Genomic DNA, 22,463 nt, shown 5'->3' on the forward strand with positions numbered 1-22,463 from the left:
TACTTTAATATTCTTATTCAGTGGTTTTATTATGATTTTTTTTTTTTTTTTTTTAAATTATTATTGAGCACCTTATCACCGAAACAAGTTCCTAGTCTTTGAATTGTTCAAAGACAATGGCAATAAAAGTCTTTCTCATTCTGATTCTGATTGATTTTCTCCTTCATCTTCATCTTCCTCCCATGATTCTTTTCGTGTCTGTGGTAGTGTTACGGCAGCTGCATATACTCGGCTATCTCCCCTCCTCTTTCAGACTCCACGGTGCAGCTACGCCTTCTCATAGCAGCGTAGTAGTAGTCTGCCTGCTTCTCACTGACTGAGAGCGCATTTTGTGTCACAGTGCCACCGGGAGCGGGGCGACAGACTGCTGCGCGTCAGGGGACACCAGTCACCATCACTGCGGCTCAAGCGACACCCCGCAGCGGGGAATGACAGTAGTAGACTAAAGTAGGAATACACGAGAAAACGCAAAAATGACTGTGGATTTTGAAGAATGTATTAAAGATTCTCCCAGATTCAGGTAAGACTGCTCCTCTTCGTCACAGCGGTGCGCAAAAATGGCACACCTTTTTTTTTTTCTAATCAAAAAATGATTTTTGTCCCACTCTTACAAGACGACAACAGACTCGTCTCATGCTGAATTTGTGTCATCAGCAGGGGAAATAAAAGCATGTTGGGATTTATGTCTGATTCGCACATGTGCAACAATAGGTTGCCGTTTTCTCTGTCTAATTCTCCCTTTTTTTTTCCTTGAGAATTTTCCCCGAGATGTAGCTACTGCATGGACAGTTTTTATATCATCTGGTGTGTAATTAAGAATTTCAATTTCATTGTGAGGTTTTTATTGGAAGGATGTCTGATGGAGTGTTTTAGTGTATGTTGTTAATTGCCTCAGTATAAGGAGAGGAGGGACACCCGATGCTGTGCACGAGGATCCATTTTGCTAGAATGTAAAATGCAATAAGAATATTGTGCTTCTGATACATATACGTTCATCTGTGCTCCAACATGGGGGACTCATTGTAAGCACAAGAGGGGTCCTCCTGTGTAGGATGGAGTGTTGGAGCATGGTTGTGGATGCAGTGTTCATGTTATCCATAGTAAAGGGCCTGCAGTTACCCACAGTGTCAGTCTGCACACTGAGGAGAAGATGCCCTTGCAGTTGCATTGGCCGGATTGGTAAAGAGGCAGCATGGTACATGACTACTGCTGGAATAGAGCTCATACACCGGGCACAGATCCAGCTGTTCCACCCTGTGCCTATGTGCTGGAGGGTTGTAGTCTTACTGAGTCCACGTGCCAGTCTGGATGCAGTCCTTTTGGGGAAAAGAAAGAGAAGATTCTGCCAACATGTAGGTCAGGAATCCCCCAGTTTATCCACAGGTCTGTCAGATTTACAGAAATAAGGCATAATATTGTGAGGTCTCTTTTGTTTCTTCAAGGCAGCAGCTGTTGCGTGTTTGCTCTTCGATCTTGTCTGGGTGTCTTCCCAGTTCATTTTGTCTCTCTTTCTCGCTCTCACACACAAATCAACCTGTTTTGTGTGATGCTGTGGAAGTCTACAGACTTAACATTCATTTGACCGAGCAAGCAGAAAGGGAGAAGCAGAAAGCGCGCGAGGGAGACAGACATCCAGTCTGCTCCTTGAATCCCACTTAAGTGATGATGGATGACTGAAAAAGAAGGTCAGGAAGAGAAAGAGGAAGGAGCATATATGTACAGACTTCCGTTTTTCCCTGCTGGTTGACTTTTTTTTTTTTTTATCGCCTCACAGTTATTTGGAAAAGTCCTCCTCTTCTAAAGAAGCAGATGTTGCTGATTTCTTGGATCATAGGAAGCGTATGTGAATACCATAATTGTAACCAAAAATATGAAAAATATTTCACCTTTTACATTTATGATACTTTGAATTTACAAAAACTGATGGTATATGCCATCATTTCATGCTGTTGTATTGTTCCGCTTCATTTCTTGCATTGTTTGCATTGAACATCAAAGACCTTTGACTTCATTTTCTGGAAATCCTCATAACTTTTTCAGCCTCTAAACAACATGATAGTCTGAGTTACCTAAACCACGTAAAGACAGCAGCATCAAGCACTTGCTCCTATGTAAAATTACAACTTGTTGCAACCAGATAACCGGTTACTGTGGTTCAACGTGTAAATGCAGTAATTAAAACAGTGGCAGCGTTGTTTAAAGCAGTGGTTCCCAGTATAGAGATCCCTGGACCCTCAACTGGGGTCCCCCAAAAACGACAGGGGGTCCTCAAGGCTTTGATTTTTCGTATCCAGTGTGATTTTAAATTAAGGCCATGTCTACACAGATATGAGTTGATTCTCTGAAGTTTTTCATTCACATTAAACTGGTGTTTAGAGAGAGCACACAAACTTTTCACATTTTTACTAATGAGGAAGGTCTGAGAAATGCCTCAGTGCAGATGATTTGTCCACAGCTTTGTGGTTGTTACGTGAATACGTGTTACGTTTTCCTCTGTGGAGTAAAAAGTTGGGAACCACTGCTCTTAAGTATACATTCTTGTCACAAAACCATGCTAATAAGACTGTGAATTTGACTTGAAAACAGACAATTTAATAAAAAATATACATATTATTGAAGATGTTGTGTACCTGTAACTGTATTTGGCGATCTACAAAACAGTTTAAACAAAGATAATCTATGCAGTCTGCTTGTGTTTTTTTTTTTTTTATTATTACTATTTTTAATTTAAAGCTCCACAATCCCAGTAAATCTTTAACATTTTTAAAGGAACATAATATGCTCCAAAGACCTCAGCATGTCTGGTTATGACCTCTGGGTGATGTAGCCAGGCAGTTAAAGTACGTCATTAGGGATTTTCCTCGGTACTGAGTTTAATTTCTTCTCTGCTAGCTGTTTCCTTGTTGTGGCATTCTGGAGAAGTAGAAGTTATGGAAGAGCAGAGAACCAGTCTTGTCTCTCCTCCCACTCATGGAGTTGAAAGTGCTCTCACACACCCGTTCATGGCAGGTCTGTACTTGTACCAGTGATGTAGCAGTGTGTGCACAGCTGAATGAACATGAGAGAATATTTTAGGTATGCCTGTGCATTCAGTGGTCACATCTTTCATGTTCTGTCCCTTGTTCTCTTGTTCTGCTGTACTCTTTGATGACCTGCCACTCATTCAGCCGTCCCTCAATGTATTCAGCCTTAACAAGGCATGCGACGATGCCGGTGCAGCGTGAGCTTCGAGCTGTTGGCTATAATCTGATGTCATTGAGGCACATCTCTTTTAGATGTCTGTCATTACTGTGTATATTTCTGGCCAAAGAGTCTCCTTTCCTGCAGAGTCATTTGGTTCAGTGCGCAGAGCGTCTTCCTTGAGATAATTTCTTATCAAAGTTATCATTATGCACTAAAATCATTTGACTAGAACATCACATTTTGATTGGCACTTATAGGAATGGCACATTACCAAGCAGGCTCCATACACACACACACACACTTTGCCTTTCTGTGTTTTACACACCAACATCCACTAACACAATATTTATAATAAAACATAAACCCACTGAGGTGGAAATCTCATGATATTACCCTTCCCGCAACTTATATTTAGACTTTTCATTGACTGTATTGTTGTGATGTAAGTATTAATATGCATATGGGTGGGTGTGAGCTGTTGCTTAGCAACAGTTGCTGTAAGCCTGACGACTGAAGCAGCAAGAAAAGAGGGCAGAAAATTTAAGAATGGAAGAGGAGAGGGGGTGCTGTGAAAAAGACGCATCATTTCACATCCCAGTGAAGGAGAAACATTTCAGAGCAATGAGTATTTTTATTAGAAGGCGTTCATTTTAATTTGTTTTTTTCAACTCAGCACGCAATCTGAAGCTGTTTTGCCATACTACTTCTAGTAAAAAAAAAATGTATTTGAACTTGTTTGAACTTAGTAGAGTGTGGTTATTTTAAGAGTATGTGGTTGCTGTTCAGGTGCCAGAGTCTCCTGTTGGTGATAACATCAAGCATGCAGTCATGTCTACTCTGTTTTATGGTATCTGTGACAGACATAAACTGGAAACAAAATGAGACTGCGGAATACGGGCTAGCAGGTGCTTACTCCAGCAATTGTTGGTTTAAGTTATTGTGTATACAGCTGTGAAATTACAACTCTGCAGATCAAACTGCACCTGTCTGTTTTCTCAGTGTCGGTCTATCCCACCCACACTGACTGCTCAGCATCAGCCGCTCCAGACACACACCTTACTGAGGAAATCACATTTGGAAAATGACCAGAAAGAAAAGACGAGCTGATGGAGGGCTTCTTTTACAAGTATATCAAATTGCATACAGCAGCTTAGTTGATTAGCATTTTTTTTTAAGTATCTGCTACAAAATGAAGCGTTAAGGAGTTGATGAAATAAGTAATCAGACCACAACCTTTTAGACAGTGGTTAGAGGGTACCTCTAAAGGAGTGGATCCTTATCTTAATATGTTGCTAAATATAGACGGTTAATGAATATTCAGTCCTTATAATTCATTAGTGAATTGAATTTTGTAAAAGATTTGAGAGTGCAGGGCAAAAATGGGCTTTGGCTCTTCTTATGTGCAATATCTCTACATGATTTTAAAAGCATGTCTCCATCTATTGGCAGATTAAAGTGCTTTTTCTGATGCTTTAGATATCTGTCTGGCGCCCTGGTTTCTTTCGACTGTCTGGATATTTATTCCCTACCTGCGTCATTATCGTCACCTCTAATCCTCCTTTTTTTTTTTTTTTACACACATCATCACTTTGCTTCTCCCTTAGAGATAATGAATTCCTATTGGTCAGCTGCCTGTGAAATGTGTAAATATGCATCCTGCTGTGTTTTCTAGCAGCTCTGCCGTTGCCAAGAGTGATCGGTGGCTTTGGCAGGCATGGAAACTACCTGTCCAAATGTCTCACTCAAGGATGGCGAGAGAGGCTCCTCTGTCACTTTCAGCACTGAAACACTCACAGCTGTTTGAAGTGTGTGTATGCCAGCAGGAAGGGTGCAGTTGTGTTACTTGAAGAGTAGAGAAGATGGAGAAGGATGTCCTTGAATGGAAAAGATTAATTTACAGTATGAGGAAAATTCATTAAGCTGCTGAACAAGATTGCTTTTTACCAAAGGTGCTGTGACACTGATGAACAGCATGCGTGTTAATACAGCAATGCCAGAAAAACGACCCAATGCAGTGCCTTGGAAGTGTAGAGACCTATAGCTGGCCCAGCTGGCTGGTTGTTGAAAGCAATCATCTTTTAGAGCCACTGTGAACCTTTGAACTTGAGCAGGAAAAAAATCCTCTCTGCTGAGTCACTGCTTTGCAGCTTCCAAACTACTGACCTTAAGTTGCAAATGTCATGATGCTCCTTCTCAAACCCTTTCCCTCATACTTCCATGTGCTGTGTGCAAAAGATGCGCACAGATGGAATTAAAATGACCTTACTGGCCCTGGATCATCACTGACCTCTACCCTCTTTATGTGGAGGTTTTTTCATTAATATGAAAGCTACTTTTTGTTATGCTCCATTTGAGAATCCAGTGTTTTCTCTGAACAGCTTAGTTGAAGAACTTCCAGCAATATATAGACAAACACCGAGGAATGGTGAGCAAATCTGTTGCATTAGGCTCTAATCTTCATGGATTTGCAGCCTGTTTTCCTTTGAAGGTATAGAACGGTCAGGCAATATATTAATACCTGATTTACTCCCACACGCAAAGAGGATGGGTTTATGTAGATTTAATACCCATGGTACATCAAATATATAAGCAGGCAGTCATGGCCAAAGTGCCCTTTAATCTGGAAAGGTTTTGCGCCTGTGAGGAGCATATGTTAATATATAGTGCATGAAAAAATAGATTGTGCCATCTAGAATAACCGATCGAAGCAATAAAGTTAAAAGATTTTGATTTCAACGATAGTTGAGCTTTGGATCTGAAAAGATGCTCAGTTGGTTTCCTGTTGCTACATGGATCTGTAGTTCTCCAATCTCTCAAACCTCACTTGCAGTTTCACGCTGCTGTAGAAATGCTTGGAAAAGTTCAGCTGCAGCAGATTGGGGATTAAGAAAACAGCGATGTGATGACTGGTTTTTGTAATCTTTGGATCTCTCCTTCTCAGAAGCAGGCGTTTTTTATTCTCCACTGAACTCTTAAACTCTTTTAACCTCCAAGTGTCACAAAAAGACAATACGGAGTGGCTGTCCTATAAAAACACCCCCCATGAGTTCACATAAATATTTTAGTTCCCTCTGTGTGTGTAAAAGTGGAGGCTTTGGTGGAAAGCTCCAACTGAGATGTCCGGAGCACGATAGGTTACTGCAGAAATATGCGGTTTCTGGCCAAGAGGGTGTAAGTACTGTCATTGTTTTGTTCAAACATTTAAAATTTAGATTTGTGGGTTTTTGTTTTTTTTTTACTTTGCAACTATAAAAAATCTCCATAAAGTGTACAAAGCGAACATTAGTTGTTTTCCAAACATGTAATTTCCTTCACGAGTCAGCAGCTTCAGTTTATTTAAGCGTTACAGCATAAAGCTATTCAGATGACAAAGTGCAGAAAGGGAGGCTCAGCAGAAGGCAGGGATATTTTTTGCAGGAAGTTTCCCCAGACATCCCTCCTTAGACCTTGCAAACTCCATTTTTTGCTCACACAGCATCTTGTGTGCCAACTGTTTGTTTGCCGGGAAACAAAATGTGCACATCACGACTGTACTCAGAAGCCTACTTATTTTTATTAGTCTCATATGAGGCTGGATATTTTACAGTATAAAAGATCTGAAGGTGATTAAGCATGTTCATAGAAGGTGAAAATAAAAGGGAACAAATCTGGGGGGAGTGATGAGCTTGTGGTCATTATGCAGGTGGTTGTCATTATTCTTTTCAGTTTGTGTTCCACATGTTTGCGCCTGTTGGTGACATGTATGTAAATCAGATCCTCACATTCATTCCTCTGCCAGCCACATTGGAGCTTGACATGTTCATGAGAGCATCACTCATGAAAATATCTTCTCCGTCCACAGTGCAGCAGATTTTCGGTCACACGTTTTGCCGGGGGGGGGGGGGGGGTAGCGTGGGACCCATATATGAAATAGGATTATCTGTCTCACCCACTATCAGCCTCTTACCCCACCAACTACCTTTTCTCTTTCTATAGTGTGCAGGACATTTCCTGTCTGACTGTGCTTCAAGGCACATTAAGTGTATTGCATAGATAGTCTCTGAGCTTGTTGAAGCCCTTTCTATACCTCTTCCTGTGTTATTCCCTTTAAGTTTTTTATCCATATGAATCTCAGTTTAGCCTTTAACCTTTGTAGCTTTGGATTATTGTAAGACCAGTTCTCATATGACTCATGACCATATTGATTTCATGCAGATAGAGCAAGTTTTTTTTTTTTAATATTGCAGTTTGAAACTAACCATGTACACACAGCTTTGATCCAAACATTGCTGTGTCCTGCTTGCAAGAGCTGCCTTGATGCACAAGTTAAATATGTAAAACACCTTCGTTTCCAACTATTATGCAAAACAAGACATGGTTGCTAACTAACTCTCCCCTTACACACCTGTTTGGCTCGAATTGGTCATAAACACCTGCGATGGACTGGCGACGTGTCCTGGTTGTACCCCGCCTCTTGCCTAAAGACTGCTCCAGTCTCCAGCTCCCCCGCGACCCTTTATCGGACGAAGCGGTTTGGATAATGAATGAATGAATTGTCATAAAAAGACGTCTTCTATTTTAATTAGCTTTATAGTTTTAAAAACAGTAGTGGTTTACAACTGTAAAGGGCTTTCAGCGACAGCTCGATGCAGGAGACAAAACCTCTACTGCTTGTGGGACAAGAATAAAAGGAAGTTTCAAGGTGGATGCAATTTAAGGTGAACCAGGCACAAAGACACTAAATTTGAGCTGTTTTGGTCATGCTCTAACATTCACATTTCCTGGGAAGGGCAACACAAAATGTCATTTAATCATCCCAGTTGTAATCCTTCCCATTTTCCAAATTCACTTTTCCAATTATGGAGGGTGCACAGAGGGTAATGGGCCATTTATTCAATAAACTTTTCATTTAAGACATGGCCATCAGCAACCATAAAGAGTGTTTGTGTCTAGCATTTCTCTCCATTTAAATAATCTCAAACCAGAGCATTCAGATATTTTTTTTACAACATTATAATGGTTTCTTGTGGTTTGTGGAAGATGGAGGCTACACAACAGGTTTTTCCCACGGTGAATTAAAGCTCAGAATAGATTTAATCCCTGTATTAAGTTATAGTTGTACATGAGAGGAAACATAGCAAAAATGGAACCTTCTCACGACTCTCATGCTGTCTCATAGCTCACCGAAAACAACATTTGTGTGCAGTCATCCATTCGCACTGATGTCAGCATTTAGGTCCTGCCAAGGCCTGTTGAAACTCAGAGCAGAACAGTTGAATAAAGTTTCTGCATCTTGTTCTTGAGCCACTTTCATCATATAAGAATTACTCTGTATTTTACCAATGGAAAACCATTGCCTCTCTAATGTTAAATCTCTCATTCTCTTAATAAGAGGTAGACTTTAAAGATATTAGGCTGTTTCCAAAACCCACATGTATTTGTTGCTTGGTGTATAGTTGTCAGTTAATCTTGTTGGGTGGCATGTTTTGAGAATCTATTGAAGAACGACTTCTGCTTTGGGTGCACAGAGGTTGAACCATTAAAATGGAAGCTTAGTCTGAACAGTGGAAAGTTCAGTCCCCAGGAAGTTGTTAAATCGCACAAGAGAGAAACCAGCAGGACCAGTCTGTGCGTAATATGTGGAATGCAACTGTGATGGTCGGAATCATGTACAGACAGCCGCACACGGCAGCATGCATAGACAGAACCAGAAGGCAACATCGTTAAATGTATGCATGCATGCATAAAGCTGTTAATCATGTGGATGTTAACACACATTACAGATTGATGCTGAGCATATGGTGTGAAACTGTGATGTAACTGTGTGTAAGGTCATGTCCTTCGGGATGAAACGATCAACCAGTCGACAGATTTTCCCACTGAACCGCTTGTTGATTCAGAAATATACTAAAGAACTTAAAAAATTACGGTTTTCTGTCAGTAGAAACAAAACTTTGAATTTGCCTTTGGCCTTTTGGTTTAGAAGTCTGTGTTAGACTTCTTCTAATTTCCTCTGCCAAGGATGTTATGTGTTTGCCAAGATTTATGTTTGTCTGTCTGTATGTCTGTTTGTTAACAGCTCCACAATAAATGGTTGAGGTGCTTGGCCAAAAACTGTATTGTAGAAGTTCACAAAATTAAATCTGGATCCTGGCAAAATTCTGAATATTACAATCTGCAGACTTTTCATCGCTGGAAGAGAATAAAGTAACATGCAAACATGCAACAAACACCACAATATAGCAAAAAAAAAACAAAACCTGTGGATTCATGAACGTTGTATAGAAATTTAATAGTATATACAAATAAAATGAATGAAAATCATATTATGGGTGGAAATTACTTGCTTGGCAGAGGTCTGCGTGCTCCTTTTTTTCTATTTATCCCTGGTTTTGAAATAAAAGAGAAACTTTTACATCCTTTTCAAGGGATTAGATGCAAATGGACAAGCATTTGCTGCAAGAAACACATGCATTTTTTATATTGTTTATCTGTATATACTTCAAGATCGGAGCTTGCCAAAAGAGATCCTGTCCTCTGACGCCGGTGTGACTAATGCCTGTGTTCTTTTCTTGTCCTTAAAGCGGAAATGTTTAAGCCACCAGTGGATATTTGTCATCCACACGCAATGTGGGAATTATCTTTTGGGGTCGAGCCCTTCTGGACTCCAAAAAAAGAAAAAACAAAAAACAATTTGACTGAAAAGAAACGTGTGACAAGTCTTTTGTACCATCATCAATCATGTCTTTGACTCTTCCAGATCTCTCTCGCTGCACCGGTTGCACACATTTATTATGGACAAGTTTGTGTTTCCAGTTTTGCCCTTTTTGTCTTTATTTGTCTCCACAGTACTCCCCCTGATCAGTCCACAGTACTCCCCCTGATCCGTCCACAGTACTCCCCCTGATCCGTCCACAGTACTCCCCCTGATCAGTCCACAGTATTCCCCCTGATCAGTCCACAGTATTCCCCCTGATCAGTCCACAGTACTCCCCCTGATCAGTCCACAGTACTCCCCCTGATCAGTCACATTTGCTGAGCAAAGCTGAAGTGAGATGAAGTGTCAGTAAATTAACCAAGTCTGTGTATTTTTTTATTTTGTTTTTTAAGAATTGGATGCAGTTCAAAGGCTCCATGGTTTATACTGTAGATGACTAACATCATCATAAGGGAGATTGTGGTTGGACGGGTGCTCGTGGGAGAAGCACCATAGAGTGAGAAAGATGGATTTATTGAGGGAATGAATGGACTCATGCTAGGTATAGACCATGAAGGCCAGCAAAAGGAAGACAAGGAATGGAGAAGGATTTATGATCTCTACTTTTAATATAGTGGGTTGTCTTGGTAACCATTCACATATTTCATATGTTATACTTAATGACTCATGACTTACATTGTGAACTGCACATGCATCTGTGCATATAAAGCATGAAAGAAAGTACATGTTGCTGGCAATATTTCCTCAGACACAGATGACCAAGGTGGAGCCCCGCAGAAGAAGAAACTGACATCTGCCTTGTTGAATTGCAGGCAAAGCTCGGGCACAGCTTCCCTTAGGTGACAAATGAAAAAGTCATGTGCTTCGCTCTGGTTCACAGCATGCAAACTAAGAAAAGAGATGTGTGTTTGTGTGTACGCGTGCTGACTCTCGCTCTCTCACATCTGGGATCCACTTGGGCAGCTGGTTCAGATTTGGCTCAACTCTCCCTCCTTTTGTTTTCATAGTGCTCTCTTGGTTTTGTGAAGTTTTCCTTTAATTCATATAATTGTTTGAATCTTTCGATGTGCTGTTTGCTCTTTGTGTTTACTCATGCCATCATTGCTTCTGTCTCACCATCTCCTCCTCCACCCACATTCCCTGTTGCCCTCTGCAGTATGTGGTGCGAATGAAAAAAAAAACACTTTGCGTCAGAATTTTGGACGCTGAACTCAAAGCTTTTTTATGTAAACATCATCATTAACAGACTTTTTTTTTTTTTTTTTTTTTTTTTTTTTTTTACACCTTTGCAATTAAATTAAACCTTGTAGCTCTTTCTCTGGAAACCCAGCTTTGGTGTCTTGAAGCATTCATCATTGATTGTTCCCTCACAGGTTGTTAATGCCAGCTCACTGAATGTTTGGCAGCCCACCTGCTCTAATCTTTACTCAATCCATACGATCCTGCCGCCAAACCAGTGTGATTGACAAGCCAATCTTCTTTGCAGACATGAAAGTAGACATGAACACTGATGGTTCTCTTTGAAACTGATGGATTTCCCTTTCACATTCTTCCTCTTTACATTATTCCGCTTGCATCCGTGCCTCAGATCTCCGTGGAATTCTGTGTAACCAAATGAAAACATTCCCATCTGCCGTGTCAGCAATCCCACTCTTTCTTGGATCCATTATTCCTACCCCCTCATAGCCCCTTCACACATGCACTCGTTCACAAAACAGACTGCTTCCTACCATTTGTTCGATGGATTGCCCATGGAGCACAAGTGGAAAAAATCGAAACAGCTGAACCCCAGTAACTGTGTAGGAAGGAAGGATGACGGTTATATTTTTTGTGTATACGCAACCATTGTTCTGGTATGTGGATGTAGAGATTTGGCGGGAATTACACAGCGTGTAATTGTATGCACATATGTCCCTGTGGAGCAGACAGATGTAGCTAGCTGAACAGGGAGGTTACGCTGGAGACATTTGGAGACGCTTCTTTCAGCGTAAAATGACACAAGCATAACTAGACTTTTCATGGTGGCTGCAACTTGTGGTTTAGTTTGGATCAGAGGGTAATAAACCAGATCAGACAGCAGGCAGTTAAATCTCTGTTTTTCACTGCAGGCAGGCACATTTTTTCCACAGTTTGTCAAACTACCTAAAATAGTAAAACTAATGTGGTTAATTTCAGATCCTTGAATGTAAAACAAATTGTACATTGTATTAACTTTTTAATGATGTGACTCTGAAGTCAGTGCAAGTGATCATGGATATCCATCCATGGTATGTTGACTTGCATGTCCACACTTCGGTCTGTAATATCAACTATGATTTTGTGCATTTATGTTTCTTGGATTTTTATTGTAGTTGAATATATTTGCCAACAGTAGCATTAGCAAACACTTCACAAGACCACACGATTTAAAAACCTTTTATTGAAAGAAACTATTCGTCACTGAATTAAACATAACATTTCTTAAAAGTAATGCATGTTTGGTTAATAAGCATCTGTTTACAAGTAATTTATTTTGAGAGGTTTGTAGTTTATGTAGTAGTACTGAGCATGTAAAAAAAGTTTCTAAATTCCTTTTTTGGCTAAAGATTTGTTTTATTATACAAAGCTATATTGACTTCCCTGCATTTCGCCTGAAGACTGCTGGGATAGACTCCAGCTTCCCCGCGACCCTTCCTCGGGCGAAGCGGTTAGGATAATGAATGAATGAGTTATATTGACTGTATTAGTTCTCTCTCTTTCATGTCTAAGCTGTTCTCACCTGGATGTAGTTTCATTTGAATCAATCTGTTTTAGTTGTCAAATAATGCAATTTTGTTCAAACCTTTAGAGTGTTGTAGGTGTAAAATACCACAATATCATACTAAAACAAAACATTTCCTTCAAAATGAGCTATTTCATCACTGCAAGATTGGCAAAAGGTGTTGGAGGTGTTCATCACACTGCTTTTTTTATTTGTGTGTGTGTGTGTGCTATCTGCTGTTGAGAAACAGGTGATGCTAGCTCATCCTTGCTCTTTTTCCCAGGATACACATGAAAAGTTCAGTTATTTGTACCACTATAATCTAAGTGCAGCCCTATTCAGGTTTGTTATGTTTATTTTATTAATTACCAATAAATGATCTGTGAGCAATTGTTGACCGCAAGCCGAGACTTTAAGAATTCTTACTATAAACCTTTGTGCCTTTTTGACTGATGTTAAGGGGTCATGACCAAGTATCAGCTTCCTCGAGACTGTCCTTTTCTTTTAAATGTGCCCATGAATAGTATGTGGATGCAGGAAGTTATGATTAATAACTATATTGAAACAATACATGACCTGTAGTGATCAAGAGAACATGTAAAATAGTGAAAATGGCATCCATGGTGGTGATGGTTGCATTGTAAAATGAATGTTGTTTAACTCCAGCAGAGTTTTGAGTCATAAAAACTACAAAACACTATTACAGTTTCTGTACTCGGCCTCCTGATGGGATGATTCATCTAATAAACATCTCAGAAAATACTGTTGTGTGCGTGTGTGAAGTGGCAATGACAAGAACTGTAAAATATGATTTCTATTTCAAGTATTATCTGAAAGTCTGCTTGAGCTAAGTTGTGACAGTGTATTCGTCCTTCTGTCCTCTTGCTGTTACAGTTTGTAGGAGTCTTTCGTAAGATCTGCCCCACCTCTTCATACTTTCAGTCCTGAGACTTTTGTCCTCACTTTGCATACAGTTAAACCTCTTTCATCTAATCACTCATGACGCAATCAAGATATATGTTTCAGCATGCACTTGTGAAAGCTACTGTTGTCTGTCTGAAGGTCAAATTAAGTAGATCAGTGTTAAGTATCAACAATCTGGGTAAATAATCAAGTGGTTTTCCTGTCTCTGCATTGTAATCCAAAATTCTAATGGAGGTTCTAGCCTGGAAGACGCTGATTTGCTGCATGAATCAAGTTTTAATTCGATATATAAATGTTTATTCCAAACTCAATTTGTCTAGTCTGTGAGCCCTCATTGTCTGCATGGCTTCTTCAGCAGATTCCATCCTTTTCCTCACATCACAAAACCAGAGGTGCACACACACACAGACAATGAAAAAATTGTCTTTTTGTTCAAATCAGATGTTTGTTTTTAACAGGCGTTCATTGAAAACTTTGTCTAAAACTTGTAAAAAGGTCCTGACCTGATTTAGGTTTTTTTTTTTAAATGAGGTAATTAAACTACAGGATGTGAAAAATGCTAATTATACTGACTAGTATATATAAAGTGTCACCTGCAATAAAACCTTGCCTCATGGCTGATATTCAATCTGTTTGCCGACAGACTCAAGCAAAGTAAGGAATCGATAACCCTAAATATGTAAACATGAGAAATTTGCAGCTGTTTTACAGTCAAGCTGCCTGGAATTTCAAGCCTCGCCCCACAATGCGTAGACGTAGTATCCACTCGCTGAAAAGCAGATTTCATTCTCTACTTAGAACAACAACCTCATTTAAAATTACATCTCAATGAAAAAAAGATTAGACGCAATAGATTAAAACGCTTTCCACTTTGAGTAGAGATGGCCAAACTATATCACCACAAAGTTAATTATATTTAAGTGCTTTTTCATTAAAAAACCCCAAACTTAGCAGTGATTTTCAATGGTAATATTAGCAAATATAGAGCATGGTCAAAAGGTGCCATATACTTATGAACAGTGTAACAGTATTCCACAGCTAAACTCAGTAAACCAAACCAGACTTCTGGCCACCTTCTGATTGATTTGCGTTGGTGTGATGTACATGATCAGAAGATCACTGCCAAGCCTTGGCGAGTGTTTGGCATTGATTTGCCTTTCTTAGAAGGATAAAAGTGTAAATCTGTGGTTATTTCCTCTTTGGCAGATCTGTTTGTGGCGTCAGCAGGAATCTCATTCTGCTCATGTTCGCTCAAAGCTGCCAAGGAAAACAGGAGAATCGGGCAGTTGTGCAAAGCTCACTTCTTGCTTCTGGTGCACAACCGACTCTAAGGAAGCATCACTTTTCTCTAACATGAAATTGCGCTCGCACGCAGATGAAGCCACAGATAAACAAACCGTAACACTGTTTTACCTGAATGTGCTCTTGCCAAGCTTGTTCATTGCAGCAAACTGAAACATCGCGAAGCACGGCTTCTTGAATGTTTCGTGTGAAGAATGTTCACATCCGGTTTACATCAAGCTGCCTTGCTGTTCTTCCAAATTTCTTCTTCGATTAAAAGTTTACTTAAACATAGAATATTGATACCAGAATTCCGTTAGCATTCAATAAAATAGAGAAAGTCAGATCAATAGTATTGACTTACAACAATACTGCTAATGACACCTCTGTATGACCATATCAGGTGTCCTGTCGTCGCCATGGGATCATATCTGTTTGACAGTCAGCCAGGTGTGTGTCTGTTTTGCTTGAGGCTTTGTATGTAAATGCTGTATGTCTGTAGGCTTATCCATACACATGCAAGTTTCTGTTTCTCAGGAGTAAAACAAAAAGCAAGGCTTATCATTGCCAGACATTCTTTAAGAAAGAAGTCATTCTCTGTGCTTTGTAACACAAACAGTGGCTCCTTGTGCTTAGCAAAGCTCAAGGAATGCAGGTTAATCTTACCTGTAAGCTTGTCTGTCTATCAGCAGTTAATACAGCTCTTGTATCCTCTTTAATAATAAGTGAACTTTTTACAAAGCAGTAAAAAAGAGCGATGACTCCTTGGTAATTCAGACAGGAATATAACAGATTATATCCTACTTCCTGAGACTTTAACAGGTGCTTCACAAATGTGGATTAAATCCAAAAAACTGTTGTCTTTTGTTGTCTTAGGAGAAGACTTGCTTTTTTCCTTTATGTGCCAAGTCTTGGGAGTCCTGTTAATCTGGAATAAGAAGGGCTGATATGTCCTAAAGGACAACATGCACTTTCATTCTGAGTTTAGTTTCTCTCTCTGGCTCTCAGCCCTTGGCTTGTGGGGGCTGTGACATGCTGCTTGGTTAGTCATCGGCATCATGATATGTTGATATTGTAGAGTCAATCATGTATGGTTGTACTACGGAGTAGGTTTCACATTGGGTAAACTAAGATGTTTAGAATGTGTGTGTGTGTGTGTGTGTGTGTGTGTGTGTGTGTGTGTGTGTGTGTGTGTGTGTGTGTGTGTGTGTGTGTGTGTGTGTGTGTGTGTGTGTGTGTGTGTGTTAGCTTTCTTGAAAGGGACAAATGATGTATACTAAAGAAAAAATAAGACACGCCTTGTTAAGACAGAGAAATAAGACAATCTTGTACTTGAGCCAAAACTCACAGAACTGTCTGTATTCTCCAGTAATTAAAAAGAAGGCAACTGTTTTCTTCTTTTTTGTGTGTCTTTCATGACACAAGATACTATGCAGATCATTATTTGTACTTTGTAAAGGACAGCCAGTCTAACTGTGTTCCAGTGCAGCTCTGTCCTACTCTGTCATCCCTCACTCTGATCTGGCTGTGGGATGGATGCAGAGAGAATCCTGGGAACAAAGAGCTTATACACCACAGGGGTCTTCCTCCTCTGTGTTTCACATGTAAGCTGCATCTGTGTGCACGTCGGCTGCTGCTTACACCCCACTGGGAGATCAGCGAAGGTTAAAGAGGTTAGGGATTGGGAGGAGCCCGCAGTCCCACTTTTACTGTCCTTTTTAAGCTTCCTGTTGATTGCATTCTTTCGTGAGAGCTCTGATTTATTTTTTTGCTTCGCTTCTCCACTCTACAAACTTCATAGACTGGATTAAAACACAGAACGTGTTGCTTCCAGCTCTGTAATCTGACAATTTTGTTGTCTGCTTAATTTAGCAACACCCAGGATAAGCAGCAAGGATGGAGACAGCTGTGGATGTACACAGAATCATGACTTATACTTCAGCTCCTCTCCTGCTTTCTTACATAGAGTTTTAAGATTTTTCTGGCTGCCGGGTAACAAATGTCACTTGACGATGATGTAACTCAGTTTGCATTTCTCTAAGTCAGCGGAGTGACTTCCTGTGGAAAACACTTTTTTTTTTCTCCTAGCAGCCTCTTTCCGTCTCTCATGGCAGGAAAGCAAATAAACTTTTATTTTCCAAGAAAAAGTAGTTCCACCTGGCTCAAGTTGTGGTTACAGTACATTAGAGAAAAATGATTTCTGTCTGCTTCACACTCCAACTGGGGAAGTTTTCCAGCACACTTCCTGTTGGCCTGCAGCTGGAATGCACTCTGGAATGATATAATGATATTTCCACATCCACTGCTTTGCCAGAAATATTTAGAAACGCATCGTGTTTAGACAGTGGGCGGTTTACAGAATGGCTGCTTATGAGTAACGATAACACAGATACATTCAATTTAAGCAAATGTTTTGCTTTAGTGTGGCCAACTGGCAGGTGGTCCGGCAGCTGGTGGGAAGCAGACGCACTGCGTCTTCTCTCTTAGAGTCAGTTTGCGGAGATGCTTTGTTGAATTATGCAGCTACCACACAGACAATATGCAAGCAGAGAGAGAAGCTGACATATTATCTGTCATTTCACTTCCATTTTTCTTCCCATTAAGGCCTTGCAAAGTCTTGTAAGTAAGCATCTTCAGTGTTCAAACAAAAACCCAAAAGACAAAAGAAAACATAGATATTAAGATTGCTTTAAGATTTAAGTAAGATCAATGAATCAGCGATAACATTTCAATATGAAAGAGATTTTGGGAAATGTCTCCATCATCGCTTGTAATTAAGACGTTGCATGTAATTCCCCTAAGCTGCAAATCAGTCAGTGAAAACATGAAGTTGTGGTTTTATGGTGGGTTATGTGAGGGACTCATTTTTTTGGCAGGCTTTTTAAAATCACCTCTGGTCAGCTGTAGATATTAATCAGCCAGCTTTAAAGGTGCTGGTTCACTGATTTGTTGTCCTTTTTGTCAGCATCGTGTTTGGCCTCTTTGTGTCGTCAGCCGTCGGCACAGTCAAATGCTTTTTCAGGGAATGAGTGTGATGTTTGTTGTGTGTAGGGAAGAGGGGGGTTTGAGGGGAAGCAGTGAAGGCATCTTTGTTCGATGCACATAAGATACTAGTGTTTGGCTCGGCTTGTTATTTGTGTGAAAAGGCGGTCTGTTTAGCGAAGTGTGTGTGTGTTTGTTTTGTGTGAGGATCATTTACTAGAGGCCCTTTTAATTGAGTCTGGACACGTGTGTGAGTATCCAGCGGCTCAGACTTATGAATCGTATTACATTTATATAAATGTGTGACTGCAGTGAAATTTCAGCCATTTGGCTTCAGTGACAGCATGAACCATTAAATATGCACATGAATATCAATTCAGTGCTTTTTTGTCTATCTGGACAGACTCCAAACATTTACTTTCACAGTATCTTCAGCTTTATGTCATCAGCTAATGTTTTGCAGACAGATTTACTGATAGACAGACGAAGGCGTGCAGTAATAAAACAAAGAGAGGAACAGAAATATAATTTGGAATCTGGAAAAAAATTTGACCATCTTAGGATAAATAAGATTATTATATTTTCTTCAAATATTAATGCAGTATAGTTGATTTGATGTGATTAAGGCTGGTTTTAGTCTTGGAAACAGCTGAAAGTGAAAGAACAAAGACACGAGGGTTGGGCTGCTGTCACTGTCCCCACCCAAAAAACCACCTGCGTCTGCTTGCACCAACGGACAAAGAAAATGATCCGTATTTACAGACACAAACACAATGAACTTATTTAGCTTTTTCTGTAGGTTAGCCTTATTTTAAAACAAAAAGAACATCTTAAAACTTACAAATCAGCTCAAAAGGAAGAAAATCCTGTTTAATTTGTAGCATTTTAATTTATTTTTATTAACTAAATATACTTTAAACAGATAAATAGCCTGAATATGTTTGCATCTAGCAGGACTTGCCAGACTCAGAGTGTCGATTTTGCATTTAAGGAAAACATTTGCAACTCAAGGGCACTTAGATTGTAGTAGCGAGCACTGCAGATGTGCTACATGATGCACAACAGGCTAGTAGCTCATCACTGTGACAATCGGGTTCATCAGTGGCAAAGATTGTATCTGGCAGTTGATATTTCTCTCTTAGGAAAAAAAAAATCATCAGTAGATCAAGGAAGAAGCCTAAAAGGATGCGAGGGAGATTCACAGGGACAGACACTTCAGACAAAGAGGAAATTGGTCAGTAAAAAAAAAGAAAAGCGTGAGTAATGCTGATGCCTGTTGCCATGGTGATTGGGGTCAATGAATGGTTGCCATGGAGCCCACCACTTGGAATTCTGGGAGGAGAAAATTATGATGTGTGTCTGCGTGTGCATCCTGAACTTATGGGTGGAGGATGACAAAGGGAGATTCTCTATTATTAATGAGAATGTCCAGGGGTTAATCTACGTTCAGGAACAATCACTCTTATAACTCATCAAAATGAAGAGAAAAGGAGTGCAAGCTGCAAAAGATTTACCTGCTTTTTCACAACATTGTTTAAAAGATTAAAGAAAATGGAGATCATGTTGTGCAAAGTTTATTTGACACACAACTCAGCTTGGTTTGGGTTTGTAATCAGGGCTTTTTTAAAATTCTTTATCGGTTTGCACATTCTGTACATCTAAATTGTGAGATTATATGGATGGTAAGACAATCCACCCTCTATATAATAAAATCAGGGCACCATGAATGGGCGTACCAGACAATGTCTGTTTTAGGTTGATCAGGTGAAATTAACAATCTGTTAAGTAAGATTTTTAAAAACATTGTTTTGATGATATAAACTTTGCCGTGCTGCTTTGTAATGCCCACATGTAGCTAATAGAAATATCAAAGAAGTGACTACGACAAGACATTTCAAAATCTTAGACAGCTAACAAATTTGCATGCATCTGCAGATTACCCACCTCTAATAACTGTAACATGTCTGACATGTCTGTTCACAGCGATGTCATGGTAATTAGTGTCTCATGAGACCACGTGAGTGAGCAAAATTAAGCATGAATGAGTGATATAAGACAACCTGAAGCTGTTTCTACAACAGTAAAACATTCAAGGAAATCCTTCTAAGTATGTGTTGGATCGATAATCCTACTGATTGTAGTAAAAACCTCAAATATTCTTATTCTCATTGTATGTGTATGTATCATTCATTAACTTATTTTCTATTTGTGTCTCCTCATGCACGTGTCTCTGTGAGTGAAGGCTGGTCCGAGATATCAGACATTTAGTTGTTTCTTGAATTTTATTTTTTGCTGTCTGTCTGCATGTGTGCATGTATGTGTAGTTTTAAAATAAAAATAATGTATTAAGACACGTGGCTCTCCATTCATCAGGTGTCTGCAGAGAAGGAGGTCACCGGACATTATTGACTTGCAGTGTCAGCTTTTTTCACAGAGTGAAACAATGTTTTTTTGTTTTTTTTTAAAATCTAACTACAAACTACTGCTGATGCAGTTATTTGTCATCTAATGTCTTGATAAACTGCAGTTTTATTTATTATGAGCACAATGGAAAGGAAGAATTTTACAGATATGTTTGCATTTTAGGTCAGTTGCACGGATCCAGATGTAGCACAGGTCGACCTTTCAGATTACGACTAATCCAGAGGGAAAACATCCATGCACAGACTTTGCATGGATAAGATGCTATGCTTGTCATAATTGACAATGTGATGCATTACTTGTTAAAATGACAGTTTTAACTTCTAGTTTATTTTCTCTGGGCTCAGCTTTCTTGTTTTAGGGTAACATTTTCTACTTCTACTAAAGATTAATAAGATCAAACATACTTGAATTGTGCATTGAAGTCACTGGTTTTTGCGTTGTATCAAGGATCAAAGAACTTGTTGTTTCTGCTGCTTTGGTACCTTTTCAGCCCTTGAAATGATTTTGATGTGGATATAATGCTTTGTGACACATCGAGTCTTGAAGACATAGCAGGCTTGGTTATGCTGGATGTGTATGTGTGCATGTGTGAGGAGATGCAAGACGAAAGCTTCATGCTACAGTTCACCAATGGCGTAGAACACAAGAATAGGTTCATTACACTTGCGTATATTGTTGTAGTGGCTGCCGGGAGTGCACATGGACCAAATGCACGTGACACTCCCTTCCCCCTCTTCACTAGTGATGTCAGACCTTGTACAGTATGCTACCATGGGCAGCACGTATAAGCCCATCCTCCTCTCTGAGTGGCCTGCGTCATCAGCACCATCATCTGTAGAGCTGCTTTGAGGTGTTCCTTCAATGTTTAAACATACACGCTACAGAGCCAAGTGTCATGTGGACAAAATGTTTAACACGCACATTTGATCCAAAGTCTGCACATCTTCTCAGATGTTTTGCAGCATGAACCATAATCCTACTCCCGAGTTGCTTTTACTCCATTTCACTTTAATCCCATAACTCTATGGTACACTTAGCTAGAAAAAAAAGATTAATAATAGCTATGATACAGAACAAAAAGGCAAATGAGGACAAGCATGCATCAACTCACAAACACACACACACAACATTGCAGTGAGGATGTTTTTTGCATCCAAGCTTGCATGGACAAACAGAAACATGCATGAAACTGCACTACAAAACACAACTAGCAATGTCATCTTTAAAAGCCTTCTTGCCGAACTTGAAAACTTTGATCAATAGAGTATCAACCTGGTTGTAACAAGTCTTGTCTGCATCCTTGTCATCTCGTGTTGTTCTGTGCTTATTGGCAGTGAGACACCACATGCTTGTAATGAGCTTACGCTGGATTGAACAGCTGTTTGTGAGTGACTAGTTGGTTCAGAGTGACTTAATGGGAAACAGGATGCTGCTGGGTTCGTTGCAGAGCCTGGGAGTGAAGTGTATAGGTGCTGAGGGGCGTTGTACTCATTACTCACATCCAGTAGAATGTATGTCAGAAAATTTGCAGCAGCGGCACATGCTTGCAATAAATCACACAAGAGCATTTATTATAGGCCCGTTTTTATTCTTTTTTTAAACAACACAAGCATTCTGCATAGATCACACAGGCCGGTTTGCTGTGATGGTGTCATGACTGTGTTGGTGAAAAGTTCAGTCTGTATAAACGGCATGTGTTCTGGATCAGAGAATGAAAGAACAAGAGTGAAATGGGGACAAGTTAAGAAGTAGCATCTCTTTGTATCACTGATAACGTAAGGAACTGAAAGGAATTCTTGGACTGTTTTTCTGTAGAACAGGTGATAAAGCTGCCCCCCACCCCCCCTACCCTTCCGGCACCATCCCCCAGCCTCTCGCCGGGTGAAACTGACACAAGCAAAGTTACAACCTTTGGATAATAAACCAGCTTGGCGGGTTTTGTTGGTGACATCTTGCTCCATCTCTGCACAATATTTCTTCTGTGACGTAGGATCAGCTGTTTGGGTGTAAAAGAAGTTAAAGATTTGGGTGGAGTTTAAAATTAAATCATGAAACCATCATGTTCCCAAGGCTTAGGGTCGACATGTTCCAGTTCGTTTAGGGCGTGACACTGATTGCTGGCTAGATCGGACCTTTCCAATAAGCTCCAGCTGATTTAAGAAATGGAGGCTTGGAATAATAGTTTGGTTTCATTTACTTAAGAAGATTATATAAATATCCTTCACACATGTA

General features: G+C 39.8%; 1 protein-coding gene across 1 annotated transcript in view; it reads left to right on the forward strand.

Moving 5' to 3' along the window:
• Positions 1-473: 473 nt before the first annotated feature.
• Positions 474-22,463, forward strand: part of LOC306757662 (arf-GAP with coiled-coil, ANK repeat and PH domain-containing protein 3-like) — a gene marked incomplete at both ends in the record, with an annotated part of 62,443 nt that continues 40,453 nt past the window's right edge. The window contains one exon of the mRNA XM_079242784.1: positions 474-520. Within this exon, the coding sequence (XP_079098910.1) occupies positions 474-520 (47 nt within the window). The remainder of the gene's footprint in view (positions 521-22,463) is intronic.

Source organism: Telmatherina bonti (genome assembly GCF_933228915.1).
Source record: "Telmatherina bonti genome assembly, chromosome: 6".
Lineage (NCBI taxonomy): Eukaryota > Metazoa > Chordata > Actinopteri > Atheriniformes > Telmatherinidae > Telmatherina > Telmatherina bonti.